This window comes from Liolophura sinensis, chromosome 9 (assembly GCF_032854445.1).
Source record: "Liolophura sinensis isolate JHLJ2023 chromosome 9, CUHK_Ljap_v2, whole genome shotgun sequence".
NCBI lineage: Eukaryota > Metazoa > Mollusca > Polyplacophora > Chitonida > Chitonidae > Liolophura > Liolophura sinensis.
Genome location: NC_088303.1, coordinates 10,843,241 through 10,870,900, shown reverse-complemented (window position 1 = coordinate 10,870,900; position 27,660 = coordinate 10,843,241). Strand labels below are relative to the sequence as shown.

At 41.4% G+C, this 27,660-nt stretch overlaps 2 protein-coding genes across 3 annotated transcripts; both read right to left on the bottom strand.

Annotated features, from left to right (window-relative positions):
* Positions 1–311: 311 nt before the first annotated feature.
* Positions 312–23,853, bottom strand: LOC135475190 (sodium- and chloride-dependent glycine transporter 1-like). Of its 2 annotated transcripts, XM_064754988.1 has the most exons (15): positions 23,650–23,853; positions 19,887–20,061; positions 19,428–19,559; positions 18,597–18,773; positions 16,701–16,737; positions 15,210–15,342; positions 13,683–13,817; positions 11,638–11,741; positions 7,826–7,950; positions 7,209–7,321; positions 6,548–6,688; positions 5,014–5,113; positions 3,979–4,079; positions 1,802–1,966; positions 312–1,332 (listed from the first exon to the last, which is right to left on the bottom strand). In XM_064754988.1, exons 1-15 carry the CDS (start codon positions 23,677–23,679, stop codon positions 1,093–1,095), a joined length of 1,908 nt encoding a protein of 635 aa, XP_064611058.1. In that variant the 5' UTR covers positions 23,680–23,853; the 3' UTR covers positions 312–1,092. The 2 variants fall into 2 exon arrangements, with proteins under 2 accessions (XP_064611058.1, XP_064611059.1); XM_064754989.1 differs by lacking the exon at positions 19,428–19,559.
* Positions 8,242–8,934, bottom strand: LOC135474922 (mucin-2-like). The gene has a single exon (XM_064754612.1). The coding sequence runs from the start codon at positions 8,932–8,934 to the stop codon at positions 8,242–8,244; it is 693 nt and encodes a 230-aa protein (XP_064610682.1).
* Positions 23,854–27,660: the final 3,807 nt, after the last annotated feature.

The window sequence follows — 27,660 nt, the reverse complement described above, 5'->3', positions numbered from 1 at the left end:
ACCGTAGTCATGAGAAAGCATATACATGTACCCCATGTACTGCAGTCTTGAAAAGGTATATACATATTCTACATGTACTCTAGTCATGAGAAGGTATATACATATACTCCATGTCCTGTAGTCATGAGAAGTCATAGCCCATGTACTATATTCATGAGCAGGTACATACATACACTCTATGTACCGTAATAATGTAATATTTTGCATAATGACGGCGTAAAACACCAATCAAATAAATAAATACATAAATAAATAAGTATTACATAATGCAGGGAAGTAATTTATTTAATATATCAATCAGTTAACTAGATAACTGATTGGAAAACTGAAATGCAGTCATGTGTATAAGTTGAATACTTTGATTTCAATAACATGAAGTATAAGAATATGTCGTCCATGTGTTTTTCATGGACTAAAATATTTATAAATTTAACAATAATTTTTACTAGGGTATCGCTAGGGTTATAAGACCAGACGAAACAATTACTTTGTAAAACTGCAGTCCACACCCTCAATAAAATAAACACAACCAGATCTTTTCAAACAGTTGGCCAGTGTTGTCCAATGTACCCTTCGATGAAACTTACGAGTTCAAATATATACATCGCACCTTTGCCCTTGGGTATACACATGCATGCTGTACATAAGAAGCAATGAAACATGAATTTCAGGAAGATAACAGTACTTCAAACAGACCTCCAGTGTAGTCCTACTAAGCTTTATGCGCTGACACCGATGAGTTCTGCACGGCGATGTGTGGACCACTATTTACCTTATTCTGATTTCTCAACCAGTTATAGACCTGGGTCCTCTTGCACAAAGCGATCGTAGTCCAACTTGACTTAAACTACCATGGCAACATATGCCTTTAACATGTGTAGCCATTGTAGTTACAATTCACTTAGGCTACGATCGCTTTGTCCAAGCGGCCCCTGTATTACATCTATATACCAGAGGGACGGCCTATTTGTATTCTACATATTTCATACGTATCACACATTGGAAACGCCCAAGTCCCATAGAACATGGCTAATCAAGAACTGTCTATGCTTTTCTTATACTCTATATATCAGTTACATGTGCAACAACATATCATTGATTTGCGGCGCTTTCTTCGCATTGTATACTGCTGACGCCATTTTGTACAGGAATGTTAGGTTCCTTTTTCATGTTGGCCACTGTTCCATCACCAGTTACCCCGCCATCAGAATCCTGTGGAACGTCACTGGAACCAGGGGCCGTTGATGAACAAGTGTAGCGAGGGTCCTTGATCCTGTTTTCAGTTAAGGCGGGCCCCCAGACCGGTAGCGCGCGACTCACTTTGAAGGCTACCTGTGAAGACAGAGAGGAATATTTATACAGAGATAGCAGAAGAGTGTTTCATTTCAGTGAGGCTCTTAATTCTTTCCATGTGTAGATCAAGGATAAACCCTAAATAAAGGATAGAGGATAAACTGAGCATGCATTATGCAAAATACAACCACCTATTCAAGATATTTTATGTACGGAAGCTTGATTCTTAGACGAAATTAAAATATTAGTTTTTCGTTTGTAATCGAGTGCCCAACCAAGTGGCTTTCATTTACTTTTTTGTGATAGTATGGGGAAGAAAATAGTGAAAAACACTTAAATTTATTTCGGCTAATATTTTACGACGTATATTAAAGACCATTTCACTGCATGTTAATCATAGGTATTGATAAAATGTGGGTTTATGGATGAAATATACCTGGGCAAAGCCTGGGGAAAACTATTAAATTTTCCCAAGTATTTGACGAAGGTAATGTGCAGTTACGCTTACCTTCCATCCGCCATTACGGCAATAGTAGAAGAGAAACCATCCGGGCATGGCCATCACGGGGAAGAGACAAATGAGCCAGCCTAATGCTTGGGCCCAGTTTGGGAACACATAATCATCACCGTATGACGCTGGTGTGTACTCGATGGCCTTGAAGACAATCACAGCCTGTGGAGACAAGAGTTACTCCATCATTGCATGTATGTTTTGGATTTTACGTCATATATGACGACGAGGAGTCATTAGGTGTGTGTTCATATACTGTATCTTCTTGTCGCAGGGCAGAGAATGTCGCCAAAGTGCTGCCGTCACTGAAATATTATGTCAAAGACACCAGACATGACACCCCGCCCAATCAAATTACCCTGACACCGGGCCAACCAGTTCATGGCTTTAGCATAAAAAATCCTGAGTGTCAAGCGAGGCAGGAACAAGCTCCATTTTTTAAGTCTTTTATATGACCCGACCCGGGTTTGATCCCAGCTTTTCCGACTTCGAGGCGGATACTGTAACCATTTGGCAACCAAAGCGGTCTCACTCTAAAAGATACATTTAAACGGCATTCCTGACAGTAGTCGTCATGGGTGCTGCTCTCTATATGGAAGGAAGGCTTTAGGAAACGGAATACATGGTTGGTGGAGATTACAAACCAAACCTGAGGCGATTCACCAGAAGTGAAATAGGTTTCTGTACGCCGAAAGAACATTCATCATGGTTTTCAGGCTCAACAGGATAAGTGTTTGAATCTGATTTAATGTCGCAAAACGTGTTTCACCAATGGTTTAAAGAGGAAAACCACAAAAGGCTACACTGACAACAGGTGCATGTGTGTGCAAAGCAAGGTAAGGGATTTAATTTGAGGTTCGCTAAATTTGTGTTATATCCAAGGTTTCAACAGGGATAAAAGCCTAATGAAGGTTAATGGGGTTAAAAAATTTAGCCTTTTCTGTTTCGCAAAGTTCACAACTCCAAGGTTTACCGTGGAAAACGCAGAAAAGCCAGAATAATTAAATATACCTAATATTCACGACAAATCAGACACATTCCGCCGCGTTATGAGCAAAAAATGCATGAGTACGTAGACGAGCTACGAACAACCCTGGTACCCGTCATGTTACACTGACTGTCAACTTCTCCGCAAGCGTTATGTAAGGAAAATCTTACAAAATGTTAGGATATGGTTGTATTTTATAAATTGCTACTGCAAATATGACAATGTGGACAAGGGGTAGGGGTTTGTTGTTTTTAGAAAACACTGAAATGGCTGTAGTGAATATTGTAGGTGTGTATCAACCATTCCGTTTTGAAAAAGTTTCCAGTCCAAAAGATTTACCAAAGGAAGTAAGAGAATTTAAGTGGATCTTAAAGATGGCGCGCATGCATAGAATTAAAACGCCGCTATTAAAGTGACTGGAAGGTAAAGTTGATATATACATCTAGTAAGAATCATTACAATTGCTGTATCTCCCATGTACAAATACATGGGAGATAATCATGTTCCAAATGGGGCCCAACTGAGTTACCAGGTCTGAAACACAGCAAACTTACATTTATATGACTGAAACTTGTTATGTTGTAAAATATTTAGTTGCATCATCAAGTCTCTAATCAAAGGGGTCGCAGGTTCAAATCCAGCTCTGGCTGATTTGTCCACGGCGTTAAGTTAGAAGGTTTGCGAGACCCCTGGTGAACGACAGATCCACCCGTAATCCTGACACCCGTCTTATAAGTGAAAATTCTTGAGTGCGACGTTAAAAACATACCAACAAATAAATAATTAAAAAATAAATAGTATGTTTTACATAACATGTGTTTATTTGATTGGTGTTTTACGCCGTGCCCACGAATATTTCACTTACACGAAAACATAATGGTGGGAAAACCGTACAGAGTCCAGGGGAAACGGTCAACCATCCCCAGATTGCTGGAAAGATTCCCACGTACGCCTGGAGAGGAACCGATCTGAGCTAGACTTGGTTCCTGATTAATGCTCTGCGCTAACACGCTCATCGCTCGACCACGGAGGCCCTTTTACCTATTTTATTGTAAGATATTCAGCTGTAAACTATACCGAGGATTGTCATGACACTGATCAAGCATAAGAAGAGGTTAAATCTGAGCTCAGTTGTTGGTTAGGTCGTATAAATTACAAAATAACGCAATAGTGTTAATGTACTCACAAACAGGAGGCCTGGTGTGATGAAACACCAACATATCCGCCAGTAGATAAAAGGTTCCCTTCCCAGCATCATCTTAATGTCGGCAGCAAAGTTTTTGTAACCTGTTCGAATCGAATTAGATTTATTTTTTTATTTTTGTATTTGATTGGAGTTCAAGGCGACCGCCAGCATTACGGGTGTGGCGGGACCGGGCAGAGTCCGGTGGAAACCCACGACCATCCGCAGTTTGCTGCAGGACCTTCTCTTCTACTGTCGGAGAGAAAGCCAGTATGAGCTGGACTTCAACTCACAGAGACCTCGTTGGACAGCAAGGTGTCCCTTGTCCACTGACATGTACCTTGCATATATCACTTTTATGTACCTACAAATTTAATGTGTTCCACATTGTGCACATGTATTACACATCGTGTTCACATCGCCAGGTACACAGACACACGTGTACAACACGGTACACATTTGATTTTTAAAACCAGAGTACCGGGAAGGAATCACCTCCGCTCGACATCTGAAAGACAAGCTTCCTGACTAGCAAGAGAGTGCTAGATTCGATCCTGCTTGCTTACGGATGAGACCAGCGCGAGGAACCGCGGGCTAACTTAGGCCAATGTATAGTTGTGCGTTTAAACCCAGCTGTCTCACATCAGACGGCCCATCAAGTATCACGCGAGGATTATCAAATATCACGCCAGGTGCACCATGCCGTATCATCCGTCGTCACATCGGTAAAATATTCTTTAGTACTGTCCAGAGCCAATAAAGGAAATGTCGGATTATTTCTGAACCGCCGTGATGACGTGTGTGTATAACCAGTGTCCATTTACAACTTAATGAGAGCTTGTTTATCTTTATAGAGCGGTGTAATATAACGCCGTTTTGTTAAAATCGATGGTGTGGTTAATATAACATTATTGAATATGCCATTAGCAACAGAGCACTCTAAGGTATAGGGTGTTGAATGTCGTCAAAATGGGATTAACAAATGGAATGATGCAGTAATTTCTGAAAAGCTTGCAATAATCCATTCGTTCTACTCACCATAGATGTAACACAAAGCGAAGCATTCAAAGAGACCGACGAAAAGCAGAGGAAACCCGCTAACGAACGTGTCAATGAGCGTCAGCAAATAGATTCCACCCTGTAATAAAAAACAAAAAAAAGCGGGGTATTTATGTATGTAGAGGTAGGCCTCTATGGTTATCGTCAGCAATGTATCAGTTTGATTGGTGTTTTACGAAAGCATTCAGAAATATTTCATTCCCGTGTGGGGTGATGGGGTTTGTGGGTGGATGAAGCCGGGGTGTAACAGTAAACCATCGACGAGTTTATTTTGCATAATGACGTTAAAATGGTTGAAAGTGACAGATCTCCAAACGGATTTCCACATGAGCGGCCATATACGCTCTCCGTGCACCATGCACACTCACACCAAGGCCTCAACAATGGTGGAACATGGTTGAGGGATATAAAAAGTAAACAGGCAAAGTAGCAACCCCTTAATTAATTTAGCGATGAATCCGAAGATAGGCATGGCCTGTAAAAATGTGTACATTTGCGCAGCGTACATTAGAAGGCCCTACATTAACGGAGAAGAAAATCTAAATATCAAACAAATACCATTGAAAAGAGTATGCATTTCCTCGCATATCCATCCCATAAAAATTCTAATATGTACCTCAAGTTGATAAATTATAAATAAATTCAGAGCCAAAACCCGCTGTGGGCTACTCCATTTTGCATCAGAACTAGTCCTGAAGTCTTCTGTGTTTGGAGGAGAATTTCTGTCGGAAACCGCCGAAGTGCAGTTTGTACATTTTCGGTAGAAATATACGTGATCTGCCAATTGCCGGTATTTCGTGTTGCTTCCGTGATTTCCGCTCGACGATCGGGAAACTGGAATCTTGGACGTAGGTTCCGAGTTTACACGAACAAGAGGGCAGTTTTAACGACTCTCACTGGCTGAGAGACAACACCCCCCCAGCATAAATTACAGGGTGTTCAAGATGAAGGACGCTAGGAACTCAGCGATTTTTGCCAGCTTTGCTGTTTTCAGGCTTTAGGTGTATGGCGAGGAAAAATCGCAAAATTATGCAACAGGCACCACCAGATAGATAGACAAAATTGTGCTCTTTTCAGCCTATAGTGCAATTTTTTAAAATTTTCTTCTCCTTTAATCATCGGACAGCTTGAATTTTGATCCACACATGGAACTTGTCTCCAATTTGACCGGCATATCGTTATTTGATCAAAAATTCCCCTATGGTTTCACGAGATGTTGCAGTTTAAAACACCATCTTGTTAGACAAACATGTGCATGAATCTCTTTGTTCGAATAAACGTGTTCTAGCCGAATAGACAATTTGTCTTTTATTTCGTCATCTGTTCAGCCACAGAAAATCCTTCTGTTCCAAATGTCATCTAAGCAAGGTTCTCGGTTACCTGTTGCTGTCTTCACGACATTACGCTGAAATAAGACTACAGCAAATATACAAATAATTTATATTGCTACCGGTGACATTTACAAAAAAATGTCTTGGGCAAGTTAAGGGTTACATGTACATAAGTACTATACCTGCGTGGTCATCGGTAGCGCCAGGAGAAACAGTGCACAACATATGCTGACTCGGAACAGCATGGAAACCCTCCAGTTCTTGCGCAGTATGAAGTCATACTCGTCAGAAACGGAGGACACCAACGTTTCGATAATAGAAAACTGTCATCACAGGGAAGAAAAATATCTCAATAAACATCCCAAAATCACCAAAGTAGTTGCGGGCAAAATGGCGCGCCTTTAGGCTGTTATTATGTTTAGAGCTTGTCATTTGAAATATTCCGTTACAATAAACTGTTCCAATAAACAGGTAATTAAACACGTATATATTTGAAAAATATAAAAGCTATTTACTTTGACTGTATTTATTATTTATTTTTAATGTATAATATATCAAGAATATTTCACTTATACGAGGGTGGCAAGCATCATGCTGGGAGGAAACCAGGCAGAGCCCGGGGGAAAACCCACGATCAGCCGGAAGTTACTCGCAGACCTTCCTACCTACGACCTGAGAGGAAGCCGGCATGACATTTACTTTCAATGTCGTTGCCTGGATATGCAAAAGGAGGACACTGTTTCACTTTCTCATGACGTGCCTGATTACTTTATCTTACCTGAAACATTTGTTAGAAGCGTAGGCTACGTAAATTGATAGTGCAAATTATGAGCTGATGTTTACCTGAGAACTGAATCCTATAATGAGCATCATAAAGAAAAACAGGACCGCCCATACTACCGGATAAGGCATGTTCGCAATTGCTTCTGGGTAGGCAACGAAAGCCAACCCTGGTCCTGTGAGTAAACGTAATGAGTCACGTGAATAGTGGAAGACATAGTTGCTGCTGTTAAATCAGTTACAGATAAATGTAACAGATGTAACAGAACTTGACAAAAATCTATAAATATTCAGTGTTACCTCATGTCCATTTCTGTTTCCAGCAATTCTAGTTTATAGCAAAAATATATAGTACGTGAATTCACTTCTTTTCTCTCTTTGTGCGTTTGTCTAAACTAGTATAAATCAAGCTGTATTAATTCATGTTTCCACAAAGAAAAAGAAGCATCGGATACTCTGTATAACTGACACCATGTAGTGTTTGATGTATATGTTTTTGTATTCTCTCAGTTATTAAAGTTACTTGACGCATGAGGTGGTATATCGTGCTCTATCACTGGCGTGATCTACTTTTTTCTCTACCCACTGACTTCACTAGTGAAATATCACTGAAATAGGATTGAGGACCACGTACCCATCCAGTGAAATAGAGTAATAAGGTATTTAGAGAGTGTATTTACCATCTGCGGCAACGTCCTCGACTTTGGCGCCTTTGGCATGCGCCATGAAGCCGAGCACTGTGAAGATAACAAACCCGGAGAAAAAGCTTGTAAGGCAATCAATGAGTGGCACGATTAGGGCGTCTCTGTGAAGACAAGAACATAAAGTATTCACGGTCCACGTGAAAGTAAGCAATCAGAGATATATAACTATTTAGATAATCACATGACATATAACATTAACAATGGCGACATAGAAACAAGAGATTTACAACTGCCCCAATCGCTATCAAAGTCATAACTTGTATTTTATTCTCTCATTCAAGTCGCATAACTCATTTCGGTTTCCTCTCGGGACTCAAGGATTAACAAACCATAAACTGATTCATATTGGTACAAGGAAAAAATATCAAGATTTTCCCTGTGTGGCGTTGTTGCTACGTATGATGTTGGGTGTGGTAATGGGTGTTAGTCATGGATGTGTTGATGGGTGTGGTGATGGGTGTGGTGTTCGTCATGGATGTGGTGATTGGTGTGGTGATTGGTGTGGTGATTGGTGTGGTGATGGGTGTGGTGATGGGTGTGGTGTTCGTCATGGATGTGGTGATGGATGTGGTAATGGGTGTGGTGATTGGTGTGGTGATGGGTGTGGTGTTTGTCACGGATGTGGTGATGGGTGTGGTGTTTGTCACGGATGTGGCGATTGGTGTGGTGATGGGTGTGGTGCTCGTCATGGATGTGGTGATTGGTGTGGTGATTGGTGTGGTGATGGGTGTAGTGATGGGTGTGGTGTTCGTCATGGATGTGGTGATGGGTGTGGTGATGGGTGTGGTGCTCGTCATGGATGTGGTGATTGGTGTGGTGATGGGTGTGGTGATTGGTGTGGTGATGGGTGTGGTGCTCGTCATGGATGTGGTGATGGGTGTGGTGATGGATGTGGTGTTCGTCATGGATGTGGTGATGGGTGTGGTGGTGGGTGTGGTGTTCGTCATGGATGTGGTGATGGGTGTGGTGATGGGTGTGGTGCTCGTCATGGATGTGGTGATTGGTGTGGTGATGGGTGTGGTGCTCGTCATGGATGTGGTGATTGGTGTGGTGATTGGTGTGGTGATGGGTGTGGTGTTCGTCATGGATGTGGTTGATGGGTGTGGTGATTGGTGTGGTGATGGGTGTGGTGCTCGTCATGGATGTGGTGATTGGTGTGGTGATGGGTGTGGTGCTCGTCATGGATGTGGTGTTTGGTGTGGTGATGGGTGTGGTGCTCGTCATGGATGTGGTGATTGGTGTGATGATGGGTGTGGTGTTTGTCATGGATGTGGTGATTGGTGTGAGGATTGGTGTGGTGTTCGTCATGGATGTGGTGATGGGTGTGGTGATTGGTATGGTGTTCGTCATGGATGTGGTGATTGGTGTGGTGATGGGTAAGGTGTTGGTGACGGGTGTGTGATGGGTGAAGTGTTGGGGATGTGAGTGGTGTTAAGGATATGTGTGGTGTTGGGTGACGAGCGTGTGATGGGTGAGATGTTGGTGATTCGTGTGGTGATGGGTGACGAGTGTGTGATGAGTGAGGTGTTGGTGATTAGTATAGTGATGGATGACGGGTGTGGTGATGGGTGAGGTGTTGGTGCCGGGTGTGTGATGGGTGAGGTGGTGGTGATGGGAGTGACGGATTTGTGATGGGTGAGGTGCTGGTAACAGGTGTGTGATGGGTGAGGTGTTGGTGATGGGTGTGTGGTGAGTGAGGTGTTGGTAATTGGTGTGTTGATGCTGATGGGTGTGGTGATGGGTGACAGGTGTGCGATGGATGAGGTGTTGGTGATGGGTGTGGTGGTGGGTGAGGGATTTGTGATGGATAAAATGTGGGTGATTGGTGTGGTGATGGGTGACAAGTGTGTGATGGGTGAGATGTTGGTGATTGATGTGGTGATGGGTGATCGGTGCGTGATCGGTGAGGTGTTGGTAATGGGTGTGGTGATGGGTGAGGTGTTGGTGATTAGTATGGTGATGGGTGACGAGTGTGTGATGGGTGAGGTGTTGGTAATGGGTGTGGTGATGGGTGTGGTGATGGGTGAGGAATTGGTGATTGGTGTGGTGGTGGTTGACGGTTGTGTGATCGGTGAGGAATTGGTGACGGGTGAGGTGATGCTAATAGGTGTGGTGATGGGATTGGTGACGGGTGACAAGTGTGCGATGGGTGAGGTGTTGGTGATGGGTGTGGTGGTGGGTGAGGGGTTTGTGATGGATGAAATGTTGGTGATTGGTGTGGTGATGAGTGACAAGTGTGAGATGGGTGAGGAGTTGGTGATTGATGTGGTGGTGGATGACCGGTGCGTGATCGGTGAGGTGTTGGTAAATGGTGTGGTGGTGGGTGACAAGTGTGTGATGGGTGAGATGTTGGATGTTGATTAGTTTGGTGATGGATGGCGGGTGTGTCGGGGTGAGGTGTTGGTGATGGGTGTGGTGATGGGTGACGGGTGTGTGATGGGTGAGGTGTTGGTGATGGGTGTGGCGATGGGTGACGGGTGTGTGATGGGTGAGGTGTTGGTGATGGGTGTGGCGATGGGTGAGGAATTGGTGATTGGTGTGATGGTGGTTGACGGGTGTGTCGGGGGGAGGTGTTGGTGACGGGTGTGGTGATGGGTGAGGTGTTGGTGATGGGTGTGTGATGGGTGAGGAATTGGTGATGGGTGTGGCGATGGGTGAGGAATTGGTGATTGGTGTGATGGTGGTTGACGGGTGTGTCGGGGGGAGGTGTTGGTGACGGGTGTGGTGATGGGTGACGGGTGTGTGATGGGTGAGGTGTTGGTGATGGGTGTGTTAACTGAAAATGTTGTATATTACACGAGTGGTTATATTTTTGGGGGGATATTAACATGGAGTATCCCAAATGATAAACAACGTCCATAAACTATAAAACTGCGTAACTTTCCCAGCAATTGGACTCCAAAATGACACATCAACTCCTTTTCCAGCTTGACTACAGTGGAATTCTGGGTAATGATATGTAAAAGTATTTATTGCAATAAATAAATATATTCGCTCGTACATGATTTGAAATTCCAGAACCCCACAGGCGTCAACAGATTTAGTGCTTGAGTTTTCATAAAGTTTAGTTGTACCTGGGATTACGTCTTAATCCCTTAAGAGAACAATTTTAACGACTCGAGACCTCGAACAATGTTATTTCCCATCATGATTTACGACCAAGTCTAATAAGACCTTCCGGTCTGCTTGCAATGAACCAAGTAGCGGCAATTCTGATTTGCCCACATCTAGCCCATGAGGTACTGGTAATATTGATAGTCACCATAAACGTCGGTATCAATATCGTACGCTGCTTTGTGAAACTGGGCCCTGTATTTTACATAAATTCAGACTAGTCCTAATCAGTCCTGCTGTGGTGGGAACCTCGTACTAGCATCGCAACGTTCTTTGTTGATCATGTACATAATTTTGTTACAGACGTGAGTATCGTGGATAAATTGGGGTACTGCAACAGTCGTAGGTTCAGCTCAGGTGTGACTGTTAGTGCTTTGGGTTTCAATCAACAGGTCATGGCCAATCGCAGAGGTCGTAGTTACATATAGCCTAGTCAAAGCTCTGGTGAGCCTGACACCGGGTATTGATACTAAACCTATACGAACAATGAAAGCCTGAGAATCTGTGCAGTCCCTATCCAAGGTTGGGTTTGATCCGGCACCTTGCCTGTCTTAGAGACTGAAATTAACACCTTAACCACTAGACACAGCCCGCGCCTGGAATCAGGAGGGTAACTGGCAACAACATTCTAAAGCTTCTGTAAGCAGTCAAGAACAAGTGTGGGAAACCCTCACCTGAGACAGTTGTTACTAAACTTGTTAAAACTGGACATCATAATTAGCCCCCCCGAGCAGGCACTGAGGGAATAGAACACCTGGGTTGTGGCGTCACTCCATACCTGAACAACACAGACATGCGGAGTAAAATCGATTTAAAAAAACTTGGCTGAAGCATTTGTGGCCATTATGTTCAGTAAATGCTTTCGAGGAAACAATGCAACATAATACAAAACATATTTACACTGTATTTTATGCATTACTGGACTGGATGGTGCACTATGGCAATGCAAACAAAGTTTTGTGAAAAGGTGCACACTGAACCCTAACCTTTAGATCAGCTCTAATCTTAGGAATTAGGTATTCGGGGAAATCTTAGGCTGCTATAGCGCTTTCAAAATTAAATGTAGATATCTAGAATTGTGATGTACATAATTATTTCGGATACATTTTTGAGGGCTAATAAAATTATAGTGTATAAACATAGTTAAAGTATAATTAACATATTTATAGTATAATATAATTATACTATAACAGTGATATAGTATAAACATATGCTCGTTAGTTTTTTACTGCATGACTTCAGGCGATACACCCATAGATTTCATATGCGCAAAACTTACATAGGAGTCAATATAAATCACCAGGAAAACAATTAAGAGAAGGAGAGTCTCACTACAGTGTTTGTATAAATACGAAACGGCTAACAATATCAAGAAAAAACTCAAGTGCCAACATATACAGACTGTGTGATGTAAGTAAAAGATCTGCTGTAATCTTAGTTTCGTCTATCGAGACGTTTCACTGGTATACTTGTATATTTTTTCCGTATCTATTTATTTCTTTCATTAGGGTTTGGACACCGTACTCAACAACAGCGGTATTGTTCTTGTACGGCGCCGAGTTCATCAGTTTTACCAGAGGTAACCCGGTAACTGGCGCCAGGAACTTTCCCACTTGTGACGTGCAAGTGTCTCATATTCGTGTAAGACAAGTCATTACCAGCAAGCCTCATGTAATGTACGTCTCAAAACAGACATTCGTATACCAGTCGTCAACCAAGAAGGACATTCTGGGTAAATAATCGCAAGGCTAATTCCCAAACGACTTTTAACACAATCTACCAAAGAACTAAGAAAGTATATAAAGTACGAAAATAGGACGGAATCATACAAATAGAAGCAGTCAACTATTTTCAGTGATGTAGGGAAGACGCATGGTATGTTCTTGAGTGAGTGAGTGAGTGAAATTAGTATGCAAATCGTGAAGTATGTTACAATATAAGTTGTCGATAATAAAATATGTACCTCATTTGCAATTGTTCATATATCCAAAGTGGCGATCTAATTCAACATGATGAATATACAGTCCGTACATCCCGGGGATAAGCGGAATTAGCCACAATCATGAAGCCGAGTGCCAGAGATTCTGGACACTCTGTCCATATTTCCTTACATGAGAATTATACTTATTGTAAAACTTCAGAAGCTTAGAGTGAAGGTGTTTGATGGAATAAGCTTGACACAAATGTTTTTGCCACTTAAATTACTATACGAGCGGCGTAATCTTCTTATTGCCACCAAAGCAGCCAAGAACAGTGGATTTAGGGGAATCTAAACTATTTGCTCGTCGGTGCCACACCTATCCACTTTATATAGACTTTTCTGTTTTTCTCTTGAGGTTCAGGTTTCAACAACAGCAACAGATGTTTTGCAATGGCAGCCATCTTTGAGGTAAGTTTGTGTATATTGCCCACTGTATGCCCTTACCGGCCTCTGCCCAACGTATGACACCTCTAACAACAGACACCCAGTCGGCAATACGCAATTTTACATCAAAGATGGCTGTCATTGCAAACAACCTATTTCCAGACACACTTCCATACTCCTCACAGCGCAGGTTTCAACTACTGAAAATCTTGGCACACTTCCATACTTCTCATATAAAGGGCGCCATCTGCATTGCTGTTGGATGTAAGCTGGGCTCAGTGTACGGCTACATAAGTACAAATTGGTACACAGTCTGACTACTGTTGCTCACATGGTTTCAAAGAAAGCACTCACCGATGAATCGTCCAGCCTGTCCCATCTGGGTGTCAGATAATAGTAGATACCGTCAGCTGAACCCTCTAGAGTGGCACCCCTTATAAGCAATGCCAACAGCAACAGATAGGGGAAAGTTGCTGTGAAATAGACCACCTGTCAGTGAAGAGGGTGAGAAATGTTAACTAATCTGTCTCAACAAGGGCTCTCACCCCGCAAAATCAAACACAGTAATGATTTTACATTGGACAGAAATAGTTTTTACCGAAGACGTATTGCGACAATATATTTGTGGCGGAGATTGTCCCAGACTGCGGTATATGGGCTATATAGTCAACATTAAGCGCTTAAGAGTTGATAGCCTATGAATATAATTCATGCGTTCCCTTGGTAGGCAACGATTTTGGACCAGTATGCGACAGCACCTGGTTGTATAACTATAGGTGTCGATCAACCAATCGGTGTCAATCACACATTATACTGGACTGGGTTTCATGTATCAACGATGTGCACTGTACATGCAGCTTATGACATGCTGATTGACTGCTGTCTACTGGAAGAGAGCATGATCGACCTACGACGAGTGTACAGAAAAAACATTTGGAACGAACTCTCTTTCAACATTTTTTTTTCGGTTGTAAATGGTCATGACGCTTCCGTGCAACAGGTCGTTATTCATGCAGATACTTTTATGCAAGTCGGGTGCGACCACTCGTGTTTTCTTACTTTAAATATAACGTCGAAAATGCGAAAACAGAAAACGGCGAATGTCGAAAACGCTAAAACACAAAAGGACGAAGGGCCAAAACGCGAAACTGCGAAGGTCTAAACACGAAAATGCGAGACAAAAGTTAGAAAACGCAAGAAGAAAAGCCGAAAGTGTTAAGCTGATACAACTTTCGGGTATTTGCCTCGCACTTTTGGGTTTTCGACCTTTTTAAGTCAACTCAAAAGGTCGAAAGCGCAAAACAGCGAAATTACCTTCGCATTTCCCCCTTCCGGTTTCTGCTGTTTAGGCCCAGGTCTTTGCGTGTTGTCAGAATGCAGAATGTTGTAAACCATATTTTTAGGTGGGGAGTAAGAAAACGCGCGTGGCCACAACCGGCTTACATAATTTCGATAGTGCTGCTTCATGGGAACGCTATATGCCCACAATACACCGTATTGGGAGTGCGGACCAGTCATTAGGATATCCTCTTATGTTCAAAGCACTTGGCGCAAAATACACATATGAAAAGTACTTTCGTCTTGTCTTGTTGCATAAAATGATTTGAGCATCAAACGTCATACTGGCTATTATTAGAGAAGTGTCCAATTTTCACATCAGTGTACCACACCTGGCAACCCAAAGGTACTCACCTTCCTAAAGGATGTTCAATTTTAACATGAATATACCACTCCTGACAGCTCAAGGGTACTCACCTTACCAGAGGATGTTCAATGTTAACATGAACATACCACTCGTGTTAGCTCCAAGGTACTCACCTTACCAAGGGATGTTCAATGTTAACATGCGCATACCACATCTGACAGCCCAAATGTACTCACCTTCCCTAGTGATTTGATTCCCCTAACAAGGACGACAAAGACGACAGTCCAGGCCAGCATCAGACAGAGAACAAGCTGCCATCGAGGTGTGCCAATCTCGTCAATGGTCGGAGACTGGTCCAGTACATACCGACTGTATGGTACAGGTAATGGCAGATTATAACATGTGGCTTAGAACGGCTCAAAGTAACCTGCTCATCTACAACTGCCATTTGCAAAGTGCTGTCATCCAATGTTGCCTTAAAAGTTACATTGCTTTTAACAAGGAGAAATTACAATCTTATCCTATGCACCTCCACAACGAACAGAAATATAATAACTTACTAATTTTCAAAAGTGGGAAATTTGTGCGTTTCGGAGGGATATCAGCTCTCCTCCCCCCCCCCACCCCCACCCCCGCGCCCCAACAAGGTGATTTGGGAAATTAGGCTACCTATACACCACTTCAGTTAAAAGAAAAAAAAAAACATGAAAAAAAAAATTTTAGACATGCATTCCATCATGTAGCTCAAGTTTAAAGCTCTGTCTGCTTTATGGTTACTGAACCAATTAAGCGATTTTTAAAGCTAAGTAAACATAGCAGAATACAGTTTCATTGATTGCAGATTTAAAGGAGCCGTGGTTTTATGTTTCAAACACTTACACAATAAATATACAGCCCTGTTTTCAGGGCTGTGACTGGAGAATATCAGAAAAAATACACCTGCTCAGATCTCGGATCGCAAGTTTCAATGTATGTATACTTCGCAGGAAAAACGACCAGACCCGTGATCAAGATGGCAAAATATGCGAGATAACGTGCTTATTATATTCAAATATTTTTGCTCACGTGACAAATTTAGTAACCAGTAAATTTCCACAATTTTCAAGATATAAACTCTGTTTGTACACACTGCACCCAGCTGTACTTGTTCTGGCAGTATATTAATTTCAGATAAACATTCTTAGCTCTAGAAAACGATATACAGGTGCATCCAATATGGCCGCCAAACCACGTACGTGACATAGAACAGTTTTCTTTTAGCTCGTTTCCTTAATGCAATGAATGAAAACTTTTTAATGAAAAGTTCCGTAGCTTGGCTTTTTGAGATGATTTGTCTCATTAGGCACTGTCAACAATATCAGACAAATTGGAGGACTAATAAGTAACATATTCTTGAGTATAAAATAAATAAATAAATAAATAATTAAATAAATAACGGTATAGATTCTGGGAAAGGGGAATAATAATTAACATGAAGAATACACTGGGGCTTCCTCAAAATATTGCACTTAAGTCGGGCTGTAGAATTTCTCGAACAAGTTTAGGGTGATATAAGAAAGGTGTTATCATTAACTTTATTATGGAGGGTGTGTCCAAGTAATTGATATATAGTTGTCATCAGCAGACGATGAAACGGGAAGTACTTCTTCCTCAGTTCCCTTTATAACGATACGAAAGCGTCGTGATCTGTTACACGTATTTCACACCTATGAACAGGATCTACTCACGTGAAGAAATCTTCGCTTGAGGATATGGCCTGTTCACCTTTTGAAAACCCGGAATAGGAAATTAAAGGAATAAACAATTAACGGATTCATGGAGGATAGTGTACGAACAGTAAATACAAGGACGACTGATGTATACACATAGCCACGGTGTAACTCGATCGACATGTACACATGTTTATTGGTACAATGGAAAGAAACAGACAGCAGTCAGAGTCGACCTATGGGAACTCCAGATCATAATCACTAAATTAACTAAATTCATTTGAGATATGCCTATATCAGGTCCCTATGTGGTCGTTGGGAGTTCAAGTCCAGGTCTTGCGGGCTTCCTCATTGCATGGTCGTAAGTCTGGTGACAACCTACCAAAAGTCGTGGGTTTCCTCATTTTCTCCTATTATAATGCAAGCCACCATCGAATAAGTTAAATATTCTTGAGTACGGGGTAAAGCATCAATCAAATATATCAATAAGTTATGTCTGTAAATCGCTCCAAATGCAGTATTATTACAAGTTGGGCCAACATACTGCTAAATGCCAACAGAAATCAAAAGAAGCATTCTTTTTCATTCTGTATTTTGGAACTGGTAAGAGAAAAATGTTAATAATGTGAAATAATAGTTGCTTATCGATAAATTTAAATGGAGCTCTCATCACGGAATCTCGTGGAAAAACAAGGATACCTTCTTGATGAACGTTTCATTCCCTCTTTGTCTTCTAAACGAGTGGAAAGCTTTAATGAACTTCAGTATTTACCGGTATTTGTACATGGGAACTGAATATGAATGTCCATTATTTACACCACTAGAGAGCAAACCACTGTAAATCATTACTTAATTGTGTATATAGCATATAAATAGCACTGCACCTACTCAACCGAGAGCGGTTCTAGCGATACTAAGGTAAGTCAGAGAGGTCGTCAACCCTGGTGTGCCCATTCCCAATAAACTCACCTTGACTCAGCATTAAAGGCAGAGCTGGGTACATCTTCGTATTAAAGGGGTATGGGCCTACATTTGTACTGTATGCAAACTAAAAGTAACTTATGACACCATAATTTCTACTATTATCATAAATCAGGACAAATCAAATACAGTGGCGTGAAGAGTCTCGGGTTTGTTTACAGCGTTGTTCTTCAGTAGTACTTCACAGACTTAAACTCATAAACGTGTTTTGAGTAAAGTCAAAATATGGTAGCACATGTTCAGTGCATGTTAATTTGGAATTTGCCCGACTTAAACACAGTTTATATGCACGGGCAGTGTACATTAATTGCGTAGAAAGGATTATCTATTGTCGAACAGGATATTGACTCAGTTATGCGTGAAATAGTGATTTGATGATTTCGTCTGTCGACACAATGACTAGGATGTCATTGCAAGAAGACAGAAACAACTGTACATGCTATTAATAAGATTGTCCATTTCACAAAATAGTTAATCACCACCTCAGTCCACTGCGTGTAGATCGAAGCCAGACTATGTCAGACTCACGCAATATATGACTCGGATACAGGTTTTAACATTTTATAGAGAATTGTCCCAAAAACACCCAATGCATTCAAAAGAATATTTAATGGCGTTTTGCATAAGAAAATTATAATATTAAAAGAACGATGTAGTGAAATTGTGTTAGCCTCGGTGCAAATTTTACTCCAAAGTTTAACTTTAGTTCCCTGTCATAGGTTATATTTTGTGTTCTCAAGCAATTCAAAGTAAGGCACTTGAACCATTCGGTCACGACCCGCACATATTGACGTTATGCAACAATCAAATAAATAAAATAAATATAATTTCGCGGAAAATGAGACGACCTTTCTGACCTAAAGCTGCAACCAGCCGTTGTCTATTCCATATTAGAAATGCTAAAGTGCAGTAAGTGTAGTCGTGGGAACATACCCGAAGCCAGAGTTTCGTTTCCCACCACACAGTTTGGACTGTTCCAGACGTTGTCACAGTGGGCCCACGGCAACCGGTCTGTCATCGACGCGAAGAAGTAGAAGAAGCAGTACCCGATGATGACGTTGTAATAAGTGGCCACCAGCGCCAGCGTTATCACCATACTGAATCCGATTCCTGCAATAACAAAACGACAACAATGCATGCAATTGTTAGAAGTAAACAAAGACTTTAGCTGACACATCAGATGAAGTATGAAAGCGACTGTTTATAATCAAGGCGGAAAAAATTATTTTATTTCATTGTTGTTTAAAACCGGACTCAAGAATTGTCACTCCCAACAAGGCTGCATGGAAGGAACCAGTGTACATGTAGGAAACCAGCGTACAGGGAGGAAACCAGCGTGCTGGTAGTAAACAGCTGTTCTTCACCAAGTAAGCTTATAGACCATTATTCTATTTAGGGTTTAACACCGCCGTAGTGGTGTTTGTTGTGTAACTCTCAACACGGGTGCATGGAGGAAACCAGCTTACATGGAGGAAACAGCTGTTCTTCGCCCGGTAAGCTTACAGACCATTATTCAAAAGTGAATGTCCATCCAGTTACAAGTATATCGACATAAACATAAGTTCATATATATTGTTTTAAGGCGATTAGCTCTCTTGGTGTGATTTTACAGTCTGAAATCACTTTTCCAAAACATAGCCTTGATATCCCGGCTAGCCATTTTAAATTTTGCCCCAGTGTAACTTTTTGGTCCATCACTTCATTAATTTCATTTAATTGATAAACTGGACAATGGCAACATGTTAAAGAGAGGAACCGGCCTACCTTTGCAGACCGGGCTTATCCTCCAGATTGTAAGAGGCCCAAGACTTGCAAACTGTCCAAACGACAATTCTAAAAAGAATAAAGGCATGCCCACAAACAGCTGCATGATCCAGTAAGGAATGAGGAAGGCCCCTGAAACAAGAAGAATAGAGGCATGCCCAAAAACAGCAGCTTAATCCAGTAGGGAATGAGGAAGGTCCCTGAAACCAGGTGTACACGAACGATTCGTGAAATCCTTGCAAACTTTAGATGGACATGAGATTTTTGTCTTGTCATTATTTCTACTTTAAACTTCTCGCGCAAATATCCACAGATATATTAGCTCAGAGCATACCCAGCATTATTCTTGTCAGAGTAGCTGAAAAAGCCCCAGAGACTTGCAAATGTTGCTACGCAGAATACAGGGTCCAGTATAGCTTGGATATGCTCAAATATACCACATATACCTACATTACTTACCGCCACCATTCTTGAATGCAAGATATGGAAATCTCCAAACATTGCCAAGTCCCACAGAATAACCCACGCACGTCAGAATAAACTCCAGTTTATTTCCCCAATTGCCCCTCTCTAACCTCTGCTGGGTCTGGCTAGTGCCCTCGGGCACGACCTTGCCGTTATGTCTACCAGTAACCTGTCGATGAGACAAATGTAAATATGAGTTTGCTCCTCAGTTTTATACACCTGTCTGATTGAAAAACATACCCTGACATTTGAGGCCAATACATTCGGAGAATTTGGAGGTGGTTTAAGGGTTCAATACCGCCGTAGTGGTGCTTGTTGTGCAACCCGATACCACTGAGTCTTGTTTCGTGCCGAGTCAAATCCCAAGAATGCGCAGCATTCAAGGGATTTGACAAAGTCTAATTCTTCCCCAAAAAATGAAGAAAATGTAGCAAAAACTGCATTCTTCATGCTGCCATTCTGTTTTACTCAATCCTCATAGGTCACGCATTTTAGACCAATCAACGGCCAGTTTAGGTCACAGCAGTTAACCTAGATATGTCAAATTGTGTATGTATGATGTCGTTTCTTATTGTTGCGTGACGTAGAAATGTAAAAGTTCACAGTAGATACATTATGATGTCATACCGTTAAGCTCCAATTGGAACGTCTTGTTTCTTTTTTAACGTCATGGCGTCTGTGAAATACGAAATAGGTCTATGTGAAATTAAAAGCGATATCTATAAACTGTGCAAAAGAACACATTTATTACTGAAAGAAATTCCGATAGTCCACCTATATATAAATCAGGAAGTAACTCTAACAAGTGAACAAACTCAAATTCATTTATTTGTGGTCATGAACAGAATGAAATCATAATACTCGGGGAGGTAAACGTACCGGCAGGTTGGTTGCGTGAAACACTCGATGTTGTTTGAAAAGTCATCTCAATTTAATATGCATATATGCACACGGCCAACAGCTAACAGCGGGGTAGAATAAGGGGTTTAACAAAGTCGTAGCCTTGTTTGTTGTGTCACCCGATACCACTGAAACTTGTTTCGTACCGAGTACCGATTGTAAAACTGCACTGCACATGTATTATGACGTCATACCGTAGTGTGAGTGAGTGAATGAGTGAGTGAGTGAGTGCTTGGGGTTATACGTCGTACTTAAGAATCTCATACCATAGAGCTCAGACTGAAACGTTATGGAACAAAAAATTCTTTTTCCACGTCATGGCGTCTGGATGTAAACTATCAAAAATGTGAACACAGAAGCGAGAAATATAAACTGTGCGAAAGATCACTTTAATCGCTGAAGGAAATTTCAACAGTTCACCTTTATATATATCACAAAAGCAAATCTAACAAATAAACAAACTTAAATTATTTTATTTGTAGACATAAGCAGTATGAAATCATATTACCCGGGGAGGTAAACGTACCAACCGGCATGTTGCATGACACACTCGATATTGTTTGAAAGCTCATTTAATATGTATATTTGCTCACGGCCCGCAACTAACAATACGGCCGTACGTGGGTCGTGGGATTCCCCCGGGCTTTCCACCCTCCATAATGCTGGCCGCCGTCGTATAAGTGAAATATTCTGGAGTACGGCGTAAAACATCAATCAAATAAATAAATAAATAAATAAGAACAATAGGGTAAAATAGCGTGACAACACAGTGCAATGACCCCGGCGCCTCTTACCAATGCTGTCGCTATGAGATCAAGTCCAGCTCATGCTAGCTTTCTCTCTGGCCACACTCGGGAAGGCCGCCAACCTGCGGAAGGTCGTGGGTTTCCTCTCAACATAATGCTGGCTGCCGTATTATAAGTGAAATATTCTTCAGTACGGTGTAGACCATCAATCAAACAAGTAAATAAATATCTCTGTTGAGTGGGCCACCGTGCATGGCCCAGTGGTCAGGGTTCTAGCGTTGTGCAGTAACACAGTAGCTCCTCATCAATTTGGTTGCTGTGAGTTCAAGTTTAGCTCATGCCGGCTTCCTTTCCGGCCGTAGGTGGGCATGTCTACCAGTAACCTGCGAATGGTCGTGGGTTTCCATATAGGCTTTGCCCGGTTTCCTCCGACTGTAATGACCGCCGTCATATATAGGTGAAATATTCTTGAGTACGACGTAAAACCCCAAATAAATAACAAATGAATAAATAAATATCTCTATTTTCATTGGTCACCATCTCATTCTCTGTAACGGACACAAGCTATGCTAAGAATATCAACTTAACCACAATTACTTATCTGTCAAAAGTTTGTTGAAAATACGAAATGATGTGGGTTTGTAAACACATCAGTCTTTTGCTCGGAATACATTGTATACAAATGGATTGCCAGGATGTGATGTACAGACGCCAGATGACCAGTGACTAAACTGATTGCCATGCACGGTCTGATATACTTACGGCGCATGACCAGTGATCAAATGGATTGCCACGGTCTGATACACTTACGGTGGATGACCAGTGATCAAATGGATTGTCACGGTGTGATATACTTACGGCGCATGACCAGTGATCAAAAGTGACCACGGTCTGATATACCTACGGTGGATAGCCAGTGACCAAATGGGTTGTCACGGTCTGATATGCCTACGGCGGATGACCAGTGATCAAATGGATTGCCACGGTCTGATACACTTACGGTGGATGACCAGTGATCAAATGGATTGTCACGGTGTGATATACCTACGGTGCATGACCAGTGACCAAAAGTGACCACCGTCTGATATACCTACGGTGGATAGCCAGTGACCAAATGGGTTGTCACGGTCTGATATGCCTACGGCGGATGACCAGTGACCAAATGGATTGCCACGGTCTGATACACTTACGGTGGATGACCAGTGATCAAATGGACTGTCACGGTGTGATATACCTACGGCGCATGACCAGTGACCAAAATGACCACGGCCTGATATACCTACGGTGGATAGCCAGTGACCAAATGGGTTGTCACGGTCTGATATACCTACGGAGGATGACTGATCCTAGCTCGAACGTTAAACCAACCACTGATTGGCAGAAAAAAATGAATATGAAGCCTCAAATTCATAACATTTTTAAATTGCATGTATTCTTGGATATTCTTGCAATGTGATCTAAGTTCAATCACTGTATAATTCACGTGGTATGAGCTGTCCCACTGACCGTATTGGTGGATATGAGCTAAAAAGTGGTCCAATCGGTCACAATTCCTCGAAATATAAGCATACTTACATGCCAAGTAAGAATTTGTCATTGTAAACCAACACGTACCAATAGACAGATATCAGGTTTCTTTCTGCAGTATCACAATACGCAAAATCCCATAATGATATTCATAACACATATTCAAAAATCAAAATTTTAAAAACCATGCAGATAGCAGACTGAGCTAACTACTTTTCTCCCATTGACCCTATAAGTGTGACACAATCGGTGGGAAAGTGTTGCAAGGTAGAACAGCCTTCATGCCTTTGGTCCTATGCACTTAACGTGACGGCTAAGATTTCATTCTGTATAAATTAAAATATTGGGTTTTCTTACTCTTAAAGATATGCCTTGATTATGCTGCAAGGAAAGTCATGGTACTAATTTTATGTTAACTGTTTTGTTTCACGTTTATATCCCAGTTCATCGATTTCCAAGTGGAAGAAATCTCATTGGTATATATTGCACGCTCAACAGAAAGCAAATGTTCAAAATTTTTTTCAAATCACCAGATTGAGGACTCGCGTGAGCTAAAGTCATCGCTCAGATTACATGATACTTACCTGCCGAAACTTCTGCCGCAGGCGATCCATGGTGTAGGAAAGTGGGGACCGCCAGCAACACACAGAAAGAGAGAGAGAGAGATTACAGATTTGGTTTATCCCAGCAATGCACAGCACATCGTTGACAAATGATTTAAGGCCATTAAAGCACTGGCTGGTGCTTTAAACCAATAATGCGAAACTTGGCCAAGGGACGAAGCAGGCGATTCGACACATCAAGAGCCCATGCACTGACATCGTAAAACAATGACTGTGATCAATTTCAGACGACTCATGTCTGACAAGGGTCATGATATTGAAATAAATTTTATTGTGTTAACAAATAATGTCGATGACCCACATTTCATGAATTTATGGCAGGTGATGTATTGTAGAAGCTACCTAGACATACCGTAGGGTGTTCCAAAGAGAGCTCGGCCTGCATTAAAGGGCAGGACAGCACCTGGTTAAAACACATTTCCATCGAAAGTACGATAGTCAAGCTTTCTAAAAAGTATCATACTTTATTATGTTAATGAGATTTCACCAAATAACATGTAGAACAAAATGACAGTACAGCACAAATGGCTGTTGTGAATCGAGGCAGCCTTCCTGAGAATTTCATCCAATCAAATACGCTGTTATGAGATTGTCCGGCCGAAGATGTGACGTAGCTTTCACCCATTCACTCCATGATGTGACATATGATAACACAGAACTGCTGCATAAGATATCATTTTGCGATCGCTTACAACGATTTATTCATGTGTGGCCGAAGGGCCATTTCATATGATGTTGCGCAACAGACTTGTGTCATTTACGGATCACCACAGACGCAAAGTCAGTTGATTTACAAGCCGTGTAATCTTCAACGGCGGTATCACAAACTATGTCAGGCAGCAGCACTGGCCTACCGTCTCGGCCCAACGTTTTATTTTCGTTACCAGAGATAACCAAACTGGAAATTGCAGTTATTTTCTTGTTATTGGGTTTTATTGACATATATTTGGTAGTCAAAGATAACCGGTTGGCCAGGAGCCACGAAGAAATTTTTTCCAACACTACATTTATGACAAAAAATCACTTGAATAATGGGGACGCGCTGAAGCTGTGACCAAACGAAGTTTCATTAAACTTTTACTGGGTCGAAAAAAATCTAAAAAAAATATTTAATGCCGCTTTAAGATACTTTGAATGGTAGTCTTTCAGTGGACATAAACATTAGTCAGGTGCTGTCTTTCACCTTAACTCCGGCCTCAAACTGGTACACAGAAGATGACTGTAGACCCTGACCAATCAGGCTTGGAGTTCGAATCCCCATCCGGCAGGTACGGCTATAAGGCCTTACATCTGGTGTTTTGTAAGGTGTATCTGGCGCTGCTGTGGTTTATCCAGTCGGTTCCTTCCACCCATGAACCTGACCTGCGTGGAATAAGATTTCAGTACGGCGTTAGTCACCAAATTATATATTTCCGTGTAATTAATTATTCAATTGATAGTGGTTTCGTGCCGTTTTCAGGAATAGTTCATGTCTCTTGAATTGGACTCGATCAGAGAAAAGTCCACAATCTGTTGTTGTCAACTGATTGTCAGCTTAAATTATTCCCCCAAATGGTGCAACCATTATTTACGTAGACCTGCTAAGTTTGTGGTTTTGCAAAACTTGATCAGAGCAAATGATGGTAGCTCCAGTATAGTAAATTCTTCCTTAATTGAATTTTCAGGTGAAAGTCCATCAAACATTGTCCACAAAAATATTGCGATTCATTTTTTTTTAGAATTTCATTCCACCTAGCAAAACGCACTTGAAACTTTAGATTCTATGGTGGCCTTTTCTCCCCAGTGACGTCACATCAGATTTTTGCCACAAAACACCCTAGGCTGTAGGATATCATCAATTAAAATGCATCTATAACCTACAGATAGGCCTGTGAATGCATTCCCCAAATGGACACTGAAACGGCCTATTTCAAGCAAAAAGCATGGATTGTGACGTCATTGAAACCATCTGGGTCACAACAGATCACCGTAGATTCTGATGCTTTGAAACGATTTCACTTGGTCTGAAAAGACCTAAAAAAAAAGACAAATCAAAATATTTTTCAGGACAGCCTTTCATCTCACATGTACTTCATTTTAGTGTTTTCTTTGCCTTTAAGAAATCTACCCTTAATCTCAAGACATATTGTGAGCTAAGTGTTTTTCCTTTGAGAAGTAATATAGTTTGTGGATATTTATTGTTTTTGTTTTCGTATGCTTGGGGATTAACTTGGCATACTTAATAATGTTTCAGTTATATGACGACAGGAGTCATTGGGTGTTTGTACATATATTGTGTCTTCGTGTGGTCCACACATAGACGTGCATTTATGCCGTGTGTGCATATAAATGTTTGAAAACGTATCCGAAATATTTCACAAAAATTGTCGTAAACTGAAGACCTAACGATATGGTGTATCATTTCGTTTGACTTACTGATTGGTTAGATGCAAAACTCAGCTTGCCGAGGGCCCGCATCTGAGAGCTAGCTGTTTATGTGACAAATTATGCGTTTTCTGGTTTTACCATGCATTGATGCAGTTAAGGGGAGATTACCTTGAACTCTCTTGTGATGGAGGTATTTTCAATTACTGTTCAGTTGGCGAAACTAAAACTTACTTCTTCATCTTCCTGGTAAAGAATGATTATTTGTGTTTTCTAGAGCTGCAGTGGTGTGGCATAAGCCATATTATTGAAGATGTAATAACTGGTGTAAGCAGCAACTCTGATGTGCATTCTATATCGCTAGTAATCTAGCCCAGGTCGCACATATTTTGGAGCGTCTGGAAATGTTGATCTCGAACATACCGAGTAGCCAAGATGTTAAACACGATAGTGTCCGTGTAATGTGTATTAGCGATTGTAACAATTGAATTAACAGTAAGGATACTTGGCAGTAAGCGATAGTTTCTTTCTCGATAGTAATATACATGTTAAGTCATTACAGGTAGGACAGATAGGGTACACGAATTTGTGCAGAGTTGTAATCAAGGCACGCAACTTCGGCATGACCGCATACATTTAGTGAGTAGTCTCCCTTCATACGTAAACTTTAGTAAGAAACACTGTACACAGAAATATCACAAGTTAATACGGAATAGGGTTTGGTAATAAAGTGTATGTAATTCACACACAGAAGCTTGTATTACTATCATTTTGCTGGTAATATTAATGATGTTATGAAGCAAAATGTCAAGCACAAAGTTAAGTTGTCATACAAGTACACTCCGGTATATTCTACGTAGTAGTGTATTGCGTTATAAGAGAGTATGAATAATTCTATAAATGTATATCTGTGTGATAGTCAATACTGAATATTAGCAGCAATAACGTGGTCGTGGTAAAGCCATGACACAGTACATCATAAAGGTCAATATATAGCCTAGTACCATTATAATTTATATATGTATATTTACCTATACTAGCAAATCCATGTTAGAGAGATACGGAATATCCAGGTATTATATTATTTTGCTAAATCCATTGCACAAGTGTCATGAGTCTAAAATTGTGTTGTGCTGTTTCGCATTTCATATCATGATAGGGGTATTTTGAATTACTGTTCAGTTGGCGATCATTAAACCAGTGAAACTAAAACTTGTCTCTTCGTCTCCTGGAATCTGTATTGTCCCCGTCACATGATGGCAACATTTGTCATCTGTTTTCGGTACCGGTACCCTTTAATGCTGAAACATGGCCGAAACCTTTAATTTCGAACCAGCTACCTCGATCAGTGTAAGGCACCTAGCTAGCTAATTACCAGCAAAAGGGTCTTTACCAGTACTGGCTCTCTTTGTACTTGAAATCAATGTATAATTGCGCCGTTGGGCCTCTTGGTGTTTAGTTTTGTTTGATTTCGGTCAAGCTTGCCTCTCACTGACACAAGTGTGGGGGTTTACACGTACGCTACTCACATGAGTTACTCCCCTTTCCGCAGCGCACTAAGCAGAACGGCCACAAGGATGTGTGACGTCACCGCCGCTGTTCCCCGGT

Excerpts from the sequence above, each read along its gene's own strand:
- LOC135474922 (XM_064754612.1), bottom strand. The coding sequence starts at position 8,934 with ATGACGAACACCACACCCATCACCACACCAATCACCACACCAATCACC.
- LOC135475190 (XM_064754988.1), bottom strand. The coding sequence starts at position 23,679 with ATGGATCGCCTGCGGCAGAAGTTTCGGCAG. Across the intron at positions 5,114-6,547 it reads CGCTACCGATGACCACGCAG|GGTGGAATCTATTTGCTGAC; the intron begins GTATAGTACTTA and ends TTTTTATTACAG. Across the intron at positions 1,333-1,801 it reads GCCGTAATGGCGGATGGAAG|GTAGCCTTCAAAGTGAGTCG; the intron begins GTAAGCGTAACT and ends CTGTCTTCACAG.